General features: G+C 37.6%; 1 protein-coding gene across 2 annotated transcripts in view; it reads right to left on the bottom strand.

The window, feature by feature from the left end:
- The window catches only part of ifngr1l (interferon gamma receptor 1-like), a 67,099-nt gene that overhangs the window by 10,767 nt on the left and 39,414 nt on the right, over positions 1 to 16,918 (bottom strand). For both annotated transcript variants that reach the window (XM_082153893.1, XM_082153894.1), the window contains exons 6-7: positions 2,177 to 2,294; positions 1,878 to 2,059 (exon numbers count right to left, since the gene is read on the bottom strand). In XM_082153893.1, coding sequence (XP_082010019.1) covers positions 1,878 to 2,059; positions 2,177 to 2,294 — 300 coding nt within the window. The remainder of the gene's footprint in view (positions 1 to 1,877; positions 2,060 to 2,176; positions 2,295 to 16,918) is intronic.

Here is a 16,918-nt window from a genome sequence, read left to right as displayed (position 1 = left end):
TTACACACTTCATCATCACTGTCAGTTGAACATCTCATCAATCAAGATTTTCAGAGATATTTAAGCTTAACGTTTACTAAAACTATAGCACACTTAAGAATAATCAAAAGACTAATAAAGTTTTGAATTTCCGTTTTGGGATGAATAAATTGCGGATGTACAAGTATAGCAAATTGCAAACCCTAATTTCACTGTAAAAAAAAAAAGTATAATACTGTATATAGGGTTTTTCCTGGCTGAAAATGAGGCGGAGGTGGCAAAATCCGATAGCTCGGTACCTCTAGGGGGGTCCGGGGGCATGCCCCCCCGTAAGAAAATGTTGTACATTTTAAAGATAAATGCATTAATCTGGTGCATCTTTTTATGTATAATGACCGCTAGAAGGTGAAAAAAACCCCCACTTTTTACAAGCATGTATTTATTTATTTTTAGGTATTTTAATAATCAGATAATTTGATTTTATTTACAGTTCATAGGGGGCCATATTAACAACATTGTGGTTGAATAACAATCATTTGCTTTCATTTACACATTTTCACAACCAGAAAAATGTGTCTCTTTCAGGTTTTTGGGTTATCCTTCTTTTTATATTTTTAGACATTAATTAAAAAAATATGAGAAGCTGACGACGACGATAGAAAAACAAACATAGAAAGACATTTCATAACCTCATAACTTTCATAATCTTATAATTACACAGTGACATATGACTGACATGACAGTCTCATGCACGCACGCGCACACACACACACACACATACGCACGCACGCACGCACACACACACAGAAGGTTTCCCATCAGCGCGACCCACGATTCACCTCATGTGCAAATAATGGAGAATATTAAGAGAAAAAAATCGCAGATGGCCAACTTAAAACGCAGCGGGAAGAGTGATAGAAGAGAGGAGGACTGGGTTAAAACCTTAGGCTACACTGTGGATGCTATTCTTTTTCTCCACGATGCTCTGTAAAAGACTGCTCTAACTTTTCGTTTCATTGGACTTTATTTTCGTTTAACTGTTGGAAACTACGGATGCTTTTCGTTTGATTGGACTTTTATTTTCGTTTAACTGTTGGAAACTACTGGAAAAAAGAATGGCCATGTTCTGTCGTGCATTTTTGAGGTAAGATAACCTGCAAGTTTATTTAATTTAATTGGTTTAGATAGGCTATTGCTCCTTTCGTTTGCGAGCGCTGGTTCGAGCAGCCTGAGCCTGCCTCAGTAGCCTATTTCAAAAAAAGTTGTTTTACTCACTGTGGTTTAATAAATAATCATTTGTTAAATTAACTGTCTGTGTGATATGCTTGAAGTGTTTTATAGCCTATCTATGGATTGTAGCCAAGTAAAGTAGCCTATTAGCGTTGATTTGAGAGGCTAAATTGATCAAACATGTTGTAGGCTATACTCGCTGTCGGTTCGGCTGCTTGGTCGTCATTTAAAAAAAAATGCTCCAAAACATTTGTCTAAATTAACATGATAAAGAAATGAAAAGAAACATAACTAACAAAACTGAACTATTTTAATGGCTGCAAATAGGGCAGGCTGCCGCTGTGTAATAATAATAAAAAAAACGGACTCGAGTCGGACTCGGGCTGATAATTCTGATGAGCTGTCGGACTTGTGCTTGAGCGTCTCGGGCCAGGGCCGGGCTCGTGCTTATTCTGATGCAGTCGAAATGCGCAGAACGGTTTGAGAATGGAATGGAACCCGGCCGTGAACCCGCTGAGGAATCATGTCGGTGGAAAAGAGGTATCTAATCATGTGATTCCGTCTTGAGTTTTTGTCGACAGACGGAGGCGGCCCGAAATTTGACGGAGGCGGCCGCCTCATGCAGGAAAAACCCTGGTATATTATTAAGTTATACTCAGAGAACTTACATTTATATTTATGTGTTTTCTCATCATAATAGTCTTTGCTGTATGTGAATCTAATAGAGGCAGGTTCAGATTTCTTTTGTCCAACATATGCTGTCACATCCACAATATAATCATCAGCCGCGTCGTTGCTGTAGTTGCTGATATCAAGGTACATCTGGGACGTGTAGACGGTTCGGGGATCACTGCAGATACAGGAGACAGAATGAGTGTCTTGTGATTAGGAAATGTCACATGATTTTCTGAAATTGTTTTTATCAGCTGCTTTTGACACACAACCACACCCACACACACACACGTACCTTTCGTAAGGTTTGACCAGTACACTGAACCTCATCTCTTCAGCTGGATCACTGTAGTTCCAGTAAAGCACATTGACAAAGTTGTGACACACAACACTGAAGTTTGTTGCAGAAGGAACTGTAGAAAAACAAACGCAGGTTAGACTCAGATTTAGACACCATTGCAAACTCATGATTACAAGTGATTCTTCCAGTATTGCTCAACAGGTACTGAAATGTTGAGGCATTTTTCAGACATGCGTCATTTCCTTGATATAAGGTTTTGAGGTTTGAATCATATGATATGACGCATAAAGGTTTGAAATGAGTTTAGCAGACAAATATAAATGATGGCTATATTCAAATGTCTTTTCAAAAATATATTTTAATAATTAAAGATGCACCGATTGCAATTTTCTTTTCTTTTTTATAAGTGTGACCTGACAATACCGATTTTCTTTCAAAGAACAGTAGAAAAATCTACTTTTCTTTAATGCAAAATAAAGTAAAAGGCCAGTTATAAAATGAGAGCAAATAAGCAAACAAACTAATCTCAACCAACGGCATAAATAAATGCAATACGATAAAGAGAGATATGAAATAAACAGGTATACAAGTATACAGTATATTCAGCGGAGAAATACTACAGCAGGGGTCTGCAACCTTTTTTCATTTGAGAGCTACTTTTTAAAAATGAAAGTGGCTGAGAGATACTTCCCATAATCTTTTAAGTAATGTCTCATAACTCTCATATTAACAACTATCCAAACTGTTTTAGACCTAAAAAAGTGTTTGTAGGCCTATATATGTCAGAGAAAAGAACAGAATCAGAGATTCATTTTTTTTAATAGAAAATTGTACTTTGCATATACTGTAAAAACACATAATTATAGTTGATCATAACTAGAGATGAAATGGCATGAAAATTTCACTTCATGATTATAGTGACCAAAATTATCACGGTTATCACAGAATCCCAATAGAGAGCCTAAGTCCCGCCCCTCCGCTTACGGCTCATGGGACCTTATTTCGGAAAAAATATGTATGGTGGTCAATGGCGAGAGACAACTTATCTTTTTATTCCGTCTGAACTGTGCCCTGAATTACACACATGATGTTTGTCAATTTAAAAGATAATTATGAAAGCCAAGAAAGTCGCAGTTTGTCATAAAACAGAAGAGTAACATTTAGTTTTATGTGAAAATAACTCAATGAACTACATCTCTCGTCTCGCACTATGTGTGTGTGCAGTCTGGTACAAAACACTCAGGCATGACGGCGTAACGTTACGATTATAACGTAAGACTATAGAGAAAATGACAGACGTTAGCTTCAGTAAAGTTAGCTTCATTCATTGAGAGAAAAGGTATGACGTCACATGTGCGCCTTTTGGGTTTGTAGTCTTTGTAATTACGTATTTGAGCCTAAGTCCCTCCTCTTCCGGTGGACCACCATGGGACCTTATTTCGGAAAAATATTGTATGGTAGTCAATGGCGAGAGACAACAAATATGTCGTTTGAATTGTGCCCTGAATTACACATATGATGTTTGTCAATTTAAAAGATACATTTTAAAGTCAAGAAAGTCGCAGTTTGATGTAAAACTGTTGAGGTGTAAGACTGAAAATACGTAATTACAAAGACTACAAACCCAAAAGGCGCACATGTGACGTCATACCTTTTCTCAAAAAATGAATGAAGCTAACTTTACTGAAGCTAACGTCTGTCATTTTTTCTATAGTCTTGCGTTATAATCGTAACGTTACGCCGTCATGCCTGAGTGTTTTGTACCGGACCGCACACACACATAGTGCGAGACGAGAGATGTAGTTCATTGAGTGATTTTCACATAAAACTAAATGTTACTCTTCTGTTTTATGACAAACTGCGACTTTCTTGACTTTCATAATTATCTTTTAAATTGACAAACATCATATGTGTAATTCAGGGCACAGTTCAGATGGAATAAAAAGATAAGTTGCCATTGACTACCATACATATTTTTTCAGAAATAAGGTCCCATGAGCCGGAAGCGGAGGGGAGGGACTTAGGCTCTCTATTCGTTCATGTTGATTGGGCTTTCAATGTTGTTACGGAAAGGGTGAAGCTGATTGGTTGGTTCTTGTCACATGACCTGTCCATCTCGCTGCGCCTGGAAAAAACGAGCGCGCCCACATTTGAAATAACGAACTCGAGCGCGCAGACGACGCGATATGTGAACGGCCCCTTGGCGAGCGACGTGTTGGAGACCCCTGTACTACAGAAATAAAAGTTAGGCAGAGAGGGAGAGGGAGCGAGAGACCTTGCGTCACATGTGTGTGCCTCATGAAGCGCATGTACGATAGAGAGCATCTGATTGGCCTGTTTCGGTAAATCAACCAATCACTTGTCAGTGTGGGCGGGCTTTTATCTCTTCTCCCGAACCGAATTAGCCTACAGTTTTTTTCAATTGCTTACACACCAAAATTAAAACTTTCCCACAATTAGCAAAACCTTGCACTCAAGGAGCAAAACCCCGGCCTAGATTTGCACGATTGTAAGCACATTGTCAGCTTCACACTTTTTGCAAAACATTACACACACAGTGATTTGCAAAACACTAAACATGCTTGTATACATTTGGCACAGAAATTTATCATGATGTAATTTCCTTGCAATTTCAAAGCAAAGACTTTCAAATGAACACACACATGAACCAACTGGTTAAACACAGCCACCAGGAGTGCACACACACACACACACACACACACACACACACACTGGGGCTTAATTGTAGACACACCAATCAGGTTTACGCACTATAAAAAGGCAACAGGTAAGTTCATTTTTCAACAAAAATGGACGGTGTCAGAGGAAGAGTGCGGATGAGAGGGGGAATCCGGAGAGAACAAGGTGGAGGAAGAGGAAGAGGAAGTGGGAGAGGACGAGGGAGAGAACACAATGTGGAGGACGAGGAAGTGGGAGAGGACGAGGGAGAGGGAGAGGACGAGGGAGAGAACACAATGTGGAGGAAGAGGAAGAGGGAGAGGACGAGGGAAGACAACCCAATTTGTTTTCGTTTTTGGAAACAATTGTAGACCATGTAATAAACCACGGACTAATACCGAGGGAGGAGAATTCGTCACTCCAAAAGATTCTTCCCACGTTGCCTTGCAAATGTAAACATAGCCTGTGATGTTGCCGAGGTCCTGTGGCCAGATCCAGCGAGGCGCAGAGATGTTTAGGTTTTTTTAATAATTTTTTTTATTCGTTACTGAACTGGATTTGTATTCTTATGTAACAGTCTTACAGTACAATGGTACGTTCAGTAATACTGTATGAAAACTGGAAAATGTTCTGTTGAAATGTTCAGTATTGGCTGACTTGAGTACAATGAAAATAAATAAATATTTTCATTAGTCTGAACAATTGGTTTTCAACTTTTGTTTTCAAAATTGTGCTTAAGCAATTGAAAAAAAAAAAACTGTAATCAGTTCAGTGTATCTAGACACAGGAGCACCAGAGGGAGAGCGCCACAAAAAACGAAAGTATAAGACACATTTTACACCAGACTACACGAAAGTGCACACCTGTCTAATAAGAGTAAAACATAATGACAGTCTTGCACGCTGTACAGTTTGTAACCGTGACTTCAGCATTTGCCCATGGCGGGATAAATGATTGTAAAAGACATTAAAAGACAATGAAGTTTCATTTCATTCATATTATTCAGGCCGGCTAGTTGAAACATGAAAACAACAAACTCCTTAGACCTGTTTAAAGCTGCAATGGAATATAAATAAAAGCAGTTTACATAAATAGTATAAGCAGCTTATATAAATAGTAGTGCTGTCAAACGATTAAAATATTTAATCGCGATTAATCGCATTAATGTCATATTTAACTCGCGATTAATCGCATTAATGTCATAGTTAACTCGCAATTAATCACACATTTTTATCTATTCTAAATGTAATTTCTTTTTGTCCCATTATTTTTTCTCATTTTAATGCTCTTATCAACATGGAAACGTGGATCGGCTTGCTTTGTGCAAATGTTTTTATTTATTGAAAACAACATTGGGCATATACTGTAGTGTTCAATTTCACACTAACATTCTCACTTGGAGCAAATAATCGCATCAGAGAATTCGCATCAGCTGTGTGTGTGCTTGGCCATCCAGTGGTGTTTGAGACTGGACGCGCTGCGATGATCGCTCAGTTCACAATGACGAAACACACAGATCACTCTGGTCTTGTCAATGGAACTTGGAAAGTAAACTTTCCATTCAGAATCTTATTGGCATCCATTTCGGCGTCTCGCGCTCGCCATCCACTCAAAACGTAGCGTTAGCTTTCTACTCTTCGGCCGGCTCGCGAACCCAAACAAGTGTGTACGCGGCGTGCCTGTTGTTTTGTGTCCGGTCTAGCTAGATCCGGTGTGGTGTTGTAGTTTTTCTAACGTTACTAGTTGTTGCAACAGCATGTGAAAAAAACTACAAAGTTTGCTAGGCCAAAAAGAACGTTAACCTCGCGCTAAAAAAATGTACGCCGTTAAAATGGGTTTGCGTTAACGCCGTTAATAACGCGTTTAACTGACAGCACTAATACATAGTAAAAGTAATCTACATATTGTAACATTATTAACAAATAATTGCATAGGCCTATAGCCTATAGAAATTATGTATTTTGCTTTTATATATTTTAGGGACAACAACTCTGTGGTGATATCCGTGTCCTCCTTCCGTTTTGGAGGGGGTTACTTCGGGATACCTCCCTGAAATGACCCTTTTGCAGGTTGGGATGTTGTCTGTTGTACATTGTTTTGCATGCTATTTCAGCTCAACGGGGTCGTCTTGATCTGAGGAAGTGGTGGCTAGTCACAGGAAAAGCTTCTCTTGCACAATATTAAGACGTAGAACACTCTCGAGAGTAGAAACATTACCACAGACTGGTAGATTAGGTGCTACAACTCGATCATTTTAACTACGTTTTTACATAGTAAACTGAGTGACAACATTGGTTATGATGATTACTCTGATTTGAGGGGAAAAAACTGCTCATAAAAATTGTGTACATTAAAAAAACCACAAAGCCATAACTGGGAGATTTTATCACTGATGTTAGACTATGAAATGTTACACCACTCAATAGTGCAAAAAACAATGTCTTCTTGACTTTTTTTTCTTTATAAACAGTGGAATGAGCTGTTTTTTGTTGTTGTAGAGTTAATTGTTAAACCATTCGGACATAACATTAGCAAGTAACTAACAGCATCTAGACATATTTCGACTGCGAGACAGTTGAGCAAAGCTCATAATGCGGTTTCTGAATAGTAATTTTGAGGAAAAATGTTGCTAAATTCTCAATGAAAATCAACCTAATAATTTTTTTTTTTTAAATCAGACTTGTTTGAGAAAACTTTGTTGAAGAGAAGTGAAATTTAGAAAGCAGAAATCAGTTTTTGCACTTAAGAGGAAGTTTAGTGCTGTTAACACAGTGCTTACTAACAGTTTAGTTTTGATGTGAGAGTATTTCAGTGGGAATATATATATATATATATACAGCCTTGCCAAAGAACTGAGATCACATGCCACCTTTGTGACCTTTGACATTATTATTTTGGCTAAAATAAAAGGGTTTTATTTGTGCCTTGCCATGAGTGCAGGGAATGTAAAACAGCAGTAGGCGGTTGCTTATAAAAGCCTGTGTTTGTTCGCTGTTTATTTTGTCTTCTGATTTCAGCCGGAGAAGCAGCGTCGCAGTCGAACAATGCTAAAGGCCACACTGATTTGCAGCTGTAACCACGTGTGATGAGTGACATTTTCACACCCGCTCACATCAGACCTAGCTGTGGTTTTTACTGTGACACATGTGTGAAAATAAAACCAAAGTCTGTGCCCCGTTATATAGCACCCATACTGTACATTCGACAGCAAACTCTGGCCAAGACATCGGCTGGCTGACTCTGGCACACTTGGTGCAAACAAGAATTGAGAAAGAAATACAAGAGACAGAAACGAAGTAATGAAAAGAACAACAGGAAGGAAGTGAAAGAGCGAGAGAGAGAAATGAGAGAAACATTCTCACGCAAACACAAGCAATCATACGAACAAACGTTTGAGCCCTAAAGCCGAACTACGGTCATCTGAGACCCACTGCAAACCGACACTATGGAGTTCAATAGAAATATAATCCCTGCTGATAAGTGCTAAGTGAACCCTAAAGTAAAGGGAAATCTGCCTCTGCAAGCCATCCGATGTGCATAAAGGCAGGAGAAATGCAAGTACCTGCATGTAAAACTTTTAAAACTTGAAACTAAAAGTTACATTATATATAGATTATTCTATCTTCAGATAAACATAATTAGAAATACTGAGGTTTTTATCATATACACACATATGAAGAGTTCAGATGCAAAAGCCTCTAAGTGCCATCTGAAATTTTCTTCTAGAATGATCATTTTTATAAAGCTTGTATATTTAAGTTCAGTAATTTCACTTAAATGACAATTAATAGGTCGTTTGCATTGCCATTTAATTGAAATTGTTGAACTTAAATATACGAGCTTGATAAAAATTATCATTCTAGAAGAAAATTTCAGATGGCACTTAGAGGCTTTTGCATCTGAACTCTTCATATATATATATATATAGATCGATGTTAAGCATAAGTTTAGGTGATGACTACAGATATTATATATATATATATATATATATAGATTATATATATTAAATATTAAAACTACAGGTTTGTTAGTAAGTACTTGCATATTTTATTTGCATATTTGCTGTGTTCTATAGGAACAACTTGATGATGAATAATAACTGACTCCACCACTCAACCTCACAAATCATAACATTAAGCATTTCCACAAGTCTCCCTACATAAAGAGAGGCGACAGACCGACTGCCCAGAGCCTCTTTTCCGGGAGCATTGTGTCCACAGGGATTTTAAAAAACTTCCTGGAATTGAAAGTAAATTGTTTTATGAGGCATCCCATTAGGGTAAGGGACATTTCAAAAACACTGTTGGACAATGTTGATAATAACTGAAATCAACCCAAACCAACACAACCCTCTCTTCCAAAACTCATCCTCCAATCTAGGGATGCACGTTATATCGGCCGATATATGTTCATTTATAATGTTATCATATAGAAACAGTTCACCCAGTTATCATCAGTTCACCATGATGGTTTTTAATTGCTTGAAATATGATTGGAATCAAAAAGGAAAATACAGTAAAGAAGTCTGTCATATCGGCTACATAACATTATCATGAGAACATTTTAATTGTGTGCTTGGAACTTTTATTTTTGTAATCAGGCTCTCAAAAATTATATTAAAAGAATTGGATTTTGATTTTTTTCTGACAATAATGGCTTTCAAAAATAACGAATTATCGGTTATCGGTATCGGCCAATATGTTAATATCGGTGCATCTCAACTCCAATCCTAAACGCCCTGCTCCGAGTCGTGCTCGAACCCCGACGCTAAACACCACATTCTCTAGCAATCGTCAGCGCGACTCTCCCTAACACTCACAAGAGTGGATGTCTGTTTATCGTAGCAGAAGCGCAACAGAGTAATGCTTCACGAAAAATAAAGCGCAGATGATGAACGAATGACAAGGAAGCACAAAAAAATTAAATAAAGTACACAATAGTAATTACAAACAAGAGTTGGTTGTTAGGGGACATTCATACTCGTTACTCAGTGTTACTCACATGTTACTCGTTACTCAGTGTTACCCACATGTTACCCAGTGTTACTCGTTACTCAGTGTTACTCACGTGTTACTCGCATGTTACTCACATGTTACTCACGTTACTCACATGTTACTCACATGTTACCCAGTGTTAATCGTTACTCAGTGTTACTCACATGTTACCCAGTGTTAATCGTTACTCAGTGTTACCCAGTGTTACTCACGTTACTCGTTACTCAGTGTTACTCACGTGTTACTCGTTACTCACGTGTTACTCACATGTTACCCAGTGTTAATCGTTACTCAGTGTTACTCACGTGTTACTCGTTACTCAGTGTTACTCGCATGTTACCCAGTGTTACTCGTTACTCACGTGTTACCCGCATGTTACCCAGTGTTAATCGTTACTCAGTGTTACTCGCATGTAATCAGAGTGTTACTCGTTACTCAGTGTTAATCACATGTTACTCGTTACTCAGTGTTACCCGCATGTTACCCAGTGTTACTCGTTGCTCAGTGTTACTCACATGTTACTCGTTACTCAGTGTTACCCGCATGTTACCCAGTGTTACTCGTTACTCAGTGTTACTCGTTACTCAGTGTTACTCGCATGTTACTCGCATGTTACCCAGTGTTAATCGTTACTCAGTGTTACTCGTTACTCACGTGTTACTCGTTACTCACGTGTTACTCACTGTTACTAGTTACTCACGTGTTATTAGCTACTCAGTGTTACTAGTTACTCAGTGTTACTTGTGTGTTACTTGTGTGTTACTCAGTGTTACACACATGTTATTTAGTGTTACTCGCGTGTTACTCGTTACTCAGTGTTACTTGCGTGTTATTCAGTGTTACTCACGTATTTTAGTCACAAAATCTAGTCATCCAGCATCTCCACCCTTCCTCTTTTATCCTCGTCACCAAAAATGTGTTTTACGTGGACAGATCAATACAGTACAAAGAACATCAAGAAAATGTAGGATATTGGAAAATAACAGTCTTTTTTATGCATTTTAATCTTCGCTATTGCTTCAATCCAAATGAACAAGCGCGCCGTTATTTGTTGCGTAGTGACGTGTGTTCAAGTAAGCCAGATATGAGCAGATTCTGCGCAATCATGATGACTCGCGAGGATTTGCGCTAAATCTGCGCAGATTTGTCTACACGAACTTCCCCAGCAAAGTGAGTAAACATAATGAGTAACCCACCAAATTGGCAAGTGATTTGACAGCATTACCCGCCACAGTTGATATTTACCCGCATTTGGTGGGTTGGCGAGTGTTGCAATGAAAATAAAGTTACAATATATAACAACACAGCACTGCAGATTTTCATGTCTGTCCTGATGTCTGATGATGGACGGCCTGCACTGTCCTCTCTTGCATGCTTACAACAACTTCTCAGACTAATGGATTGCTTCTTATGATTAATGTTGCTCTCTACCAGGAATCTGGAAACTGAATAGATAAATGAACTAAATCAATAACTTTTTTACAACAGAAATGAACTCACTGAACTTACTTAAGCTTGACTATGACACCGTTTTCTTCAAGATCTGCTATCAGAAACAAACTTTGTTGCAATATTTCCCTGTTATCACTGTAAAGATGCTTTGAAACAGTCTGTACTGTAACATGTGGCTTGACGTGACTTGATTTGATTAGATGCCTTCCAGACAAAGTGCTCTTTATAAAACACGTTTGCTGTCTGGGAATTGTTTTTTTCTCTACAGAAGCACATATCTTATTACACATCGTATTACATATCACAGCTCTCTGGAGTTCTTGATTCAGAAAGATTGATCATGGCACTCAGCTGTCAGATATTCCCACTAATTATTATCAGTATTATTATCACATCACATCACAGACTTGCTCTCGTTTCGTACAAAAGCAACTGACGCCAATCCTGCGCCTCAGTTATCAATCGCAGTGAATGAACATCAGGACTACAGTATTATTGCGGTAATGCACTGCAGTGTTTGTCTTGTTGCTAAGTTGATTTGTACGTTGTAATTGAATATTTTTCTTAGTGGAAGCTTTAGGGTAATATACAGGTGAAATAATAAAATGGTGTTTTGGCTGGCTTACCAAACAGCTATAGACCAGGCATATTCAATTCCAACAAGACCGCAACACATAATAATAACTGTAGCACCATTTTACTGTAGTTAAAGTGAGCAGCGTGTCGAAACAACGGAGTAGTTTACACCACAAGCGTTAGGTCATTTATGATAATGATCTTTTGTCTCTATATCCACTCTTAATATTTCATCTAGAGGCAAAAACGTCAAAGGAAGAGATATAACAACAGTAGCAGAAACACAGTGAGCAGGAAACTAGTGTGATACTCTCGCTAAAACACTGCAGAAAACAACAATGCTGCAAATATAGTGACTGTTTAAACCAGATTTGTGACAAGATGTTTTTTCATCTACATTTAGCATTATTAATCAACATGTTACGAGCATTTCAAAATAAACATATAGCCTAGTTATAGCCAAATTGGGAAAATTATTTGTAAATGGCAAGGAAAGACAACGAACTTTGAAATGACTAGTTAACTTTGTTTTCTGCTCATAATGAAGGCGTTTTGATTATTATGTACATTGTTTGTTTGGTTTTAGTAGATACTTATTTTAAGCAAAATATAAAAATGGTCCAGTCTTCAAGAGGAAAACCCTGAACCCACATTCAGTATTATTATACAGTAGTATAGTAATATTAATTGAATATCCCTGCTATAGGCCCTATTAAACACTTACAAAAGAGTTGAAGCCGCCTCAGTCATTTATTAATATGAAGAAATCGCTTCAGCACTTTTTGGTTGGTCAATTTTATCAGTGAAATATTGTGGCGATGTAAGCTAAACCTTTGTTTGTTAAGCATAAAGTACCGTTAGCACAGTAAACATTTCAGTCGTTGTTCTTAGTGAGCAGGAGGAACATTTTTATCTACATTACAAATAAAGTCCCTCGACTACGACTCTCTTAGTTAGTATGCCATTCTGGAAAACACACATTATGAAGGAGACTGTTTGAGTGTGTGCGCGCACAGGCCTTAAGCGTTTATACCACACAAGTTCTAGCATTCTTTTTTAAACAACAACGTGAACTATTTTGAATCCCAAGATATTTAGGGTATTATTATAATTTTTTTTTTAAATAAAGATTGAACTCAAAAACCGCCCAGACGAGAATGCATTTTCGGGCAGGGGAATCACAACTGTAAAACACTTAACGTTACATTTCCCAGATTTGGGAAATGATAGCCTATGATATGGGAACCGCAGCTCGGTTACCAGAAATGATCCACGCATTTGAATTATAGCCTACAGCTCAAACACAAGTGGCGATTATTTAAAACATAACGTTACTGTATAAATTGTTATTTTACTGAATATTTCTGAAATCACACGTATCATATTATTGGACGCACGCGCTCATGTGAACAGAGATAGATAACGTTAGACATCGTTAGCACAAGCAGCTTTAGCAATATGATACTCACCAAAACCAAATGCACAATGACACAATAAGGCGTAAAACACCCCAAACTGGAATACAGGGTCCTTTAACATTGTCGCAAACCGGTTTTCCCAAACTCTCAGGCCGACTTCAGATGTGCGTCCGGAACCCGAACAACAACATTTCCTGACTCGGTCGCTCGGAGATCTGCGCTTTTCCCTTCGACAGTCGACTGGACTCACTCTGGGTTGCCAAATATTCATATTCACCCTGACACAGTAATGAGGCGACGTGTCCCCCGTTAGTCCATTATACACTGTATATCATGCATTATTGTTTTTATTTGATTGGTAAATAATATGTTTTCTAATATATGAATACTGCTGACATGATGTGTATTGTAAGCTTTTCGTGTTTTGTGTGATCTGGCAACCCGGTGGAATGAAAGATACGGTGCTTTCCACCTTATCAGGCCTCAAGCTACCAAAAAAAAAAAAAAAAACTTATGAAAGTAGAGCTTACCTGATTGTTTGGTAACACCTTACAGTTTCGATGTTACTCATCATAGGCCTATAGATAGGCTATTATGTATTGAGGCCAAGGTTTAACTGTCAGAATGTTTTGTGATATTGTGATGAAAGTCAAGTTGACTACAATCATCTCCCCTGAAAAAAAAGAAAGACAAAAAAAAAAAGGTTTCAACAGTTTATTTATCAGTTTATGTACCGAATAGAGTGGAATGTTATCACATAGCCACACTGTAAAACATTTCTAACCTCTCCAAGTCAAAATTTTCTAGTGACTGGTCACATCTAAATTTTTAAATTGGCCCAAGTGCAATTCTTGTTGCAATAGTCTGTTAACTCAATGAGAAATAACACGTCAGACTAATTGAAAAATTTAGATGTTATCAGTCACTAGAAATTTTTGACTTTTTTTTTACAGTGCATATGTATATACACAGCTTATTAAAAATGATGTGGGAACAACAATTTACAATGTTTATAAAACATTAAAATGTCCAGTTTTCTTGTCATGATTACAATGTTGAAAGGTTACAATGATGTTAGTACAACATTTTCCTAACCTTGTTTTTACTTGCAAAATGTTGTTTTCAGAACATTTTTCCGTGCCCCATGTTATTTTGTATTCTAATAAATAAGCTTATTATTAAAGCAAAAGTATACAAGTTAAAGTTCACAATAATCAACGTGCAAGCAAAAGCATAAAGAAATCAGGTTTCGGGTTTGTAGGTTTTCAAAGTAGGCCTACATAAGTGGAATAATCAAATGTCAAATAACATTGCACACTGTCTTTAAAATGTCACTATTTTGACTTTCTCATGGTTTCTCAGGCCAACATAAATAATTATGTTGTTTAAAGAATGTTTTATCTTAACTTTAAGAAAACACTGGTTAAAGCTGTGGAATGTGTCCTGTTATAGCTGGGTTGCCAGATTTAGCATTATCCTACACTGCTGTTTATTGACACTTATTTGAGAAGTGAACCTATGAAACACATGTGACACTTTGCCCAAATATAAATGCGACAACTTGCCCCAACCAATTGAGCTCAATTAGAAAATATTTTGTTTAGATGGAATTTTAGTTTTAGTTTAGTTCTGGATGACAGAATTAGCCCTTATTGAATGAACAACACATGTTCAGTTTCAGGCAGGTAAATATAACTTTCATGCAAGATCTGTGTTTCAAGGTCCTGTAAGTTTGATGATCCTGCCTTGACTGGAAAATCTGTACTAAGTCATCGAAGGAAGACATTTGCACATGTGTGCAATGGTGATATTGGATGTCAGTAGTTCTTAGAATTTCACAATAAGTTACAGGAATTACAATTATTCTTTCATTATAGTGCTGTCTTTCTCACTTACGTTGATTCAGCTATGATTCATTTGGTCATTTATGTTTATAAATATTGCAGGAGAAGCCGTAAGATCAGTTTGGAAAATATAGATTAATAAAAGAGCTGCAAGAATCAGTGAGAAAATGCAGCATTGACGTCATCTCTGCATTTCCACCATCTTTGTAAAAAAAAAATATATATATATAGGCTATATATAATCAATATGACAACATTTCAACTTTCATTTTTTTTATGTTTTGACTTGTAAAGCCAATTTGATTATACAGATTATACTCAAGTTTTCAAGTTGAATTAGGTGTTTTTTTTACAGTGTTCTCTTATCAGAAACATTCAGTTCTAGCATTTGTCATATCCGTGCCACCACAACCACACAGTTCTGCACTTCAGCACTTTTATGACTGTTTTCCAGCACGTGTCAAACCACACTGAATAGGAACTTGAAGACAGAAACAACTTTTCAAATAACATTGCCCTTTTCTTTCTCATGGTCCAAACAAAGATGGCCTACTTTTGAATTTCTTTGCACAACTATATGTAAAAAACGTATCAGTCATGCTGATATTCAGACATCGATATATTAACCATGACTGTGGGAATGAGATAAGGAGGTTTATTTTGCCCCAATGTGTGACTCTCTGCTCTCGCAAACGGAGCTTCTGAGGAGGTTGTTGAATATATAATATACTAAATATAATTTTTGTAATATTCATATATCAGCAAAACATGATAACTGGTCTTAATACATTCATTATTTACTGTAAATGATTAGAAAAATATTTGCTTACACTATTTCGATGGTCCACTTTAGACGTTCTGTTGACTATAACTTTGCAACTACATGTCAACTAACTCTCATTAGAGTATTATAGAGTATTAGTAGACGGTCTGCTTAATATCTGCTAACACTTTATTTTGATGCTTCTCAACAGATATTCTACTGACTATAAGTAACTTTGCAAGTGCATGTCAACTTATTCCTAAAGGTGATGATACACAGGGCAACTTTTTGAGCAATGTTGCTGGGCAATCTTACCGAGTGATTGTTGCTTGGGCACTTTCCTTGAAAATGGGCAATACATTTCTATCTGGATCATTTAGATCGGTCGTGGGCCCTGTGTCTCATCTGGTTGCCCATTGACGGCAACATTGCTCAAAAGGTTGCCCTGTGTATCATCACCTTAACTCAAGTTAAACAATGAGTTGCCATGGTAACAAATTAGAACATACTAGGAATCATGGAAACAATCTAAGGGGCTGTTCACTCGATACCGTTTTCAACTAAAAATGTAATATTTTTTATGCGTTTCGGCCGTTCGTTTACACGACAACGTCGTTTTGGTGCCTGAAAACGCAAAAGTTTGTACGTTTTAAGTTTTAAGCTTTAAGTTTTAAGCACATCGTTGTCGAACCCTTTTTTATTGTTCACTCAAGTCAGAACAGGGAGGGAGGGGAGGAATAGGAGGATGGAGGAGGAGGTGAAGGAAGAGGAGGAGGAGGAAGATGAGGAGAAGGAGGAGGAAGATGAGGAGAAGGAAGAGATGAAGGATGAAGAGGAGGAGGAGAGGGAGGAGGTGAAGGTTGAGGAGGAAGAGGAGGTAGAAGAGGAGGAGGAAGAGTAGGAAGAAGAGGAGGAAGAGGAGGAGGGGGAGGAGGAGGAGGGAGGAGGAGATGAAGGCTGAAGAGGAGGAGGAGGAGGTGAAGGTTGAGGAGGAAGAGGAAGAGGAGGAA

Source organism: Leuciscus leuciscus (genome assembly GCF_965113295.1).
Source record: "Leuciscus leuciscus genome assembly, chromosome: 22".
Lineage (NCBI taxonomy): Eukaryota > Metazoa > Chordata > Actinopteri > Cypriniformes > Leuciscidae > Leuciscus > Leuciscus leuciscus.
The sequence above is the reverse complement of the archived record's forward strand: the minus strand, read 5'-3'. Positions and strand labels throughout refer to the sequence as shown.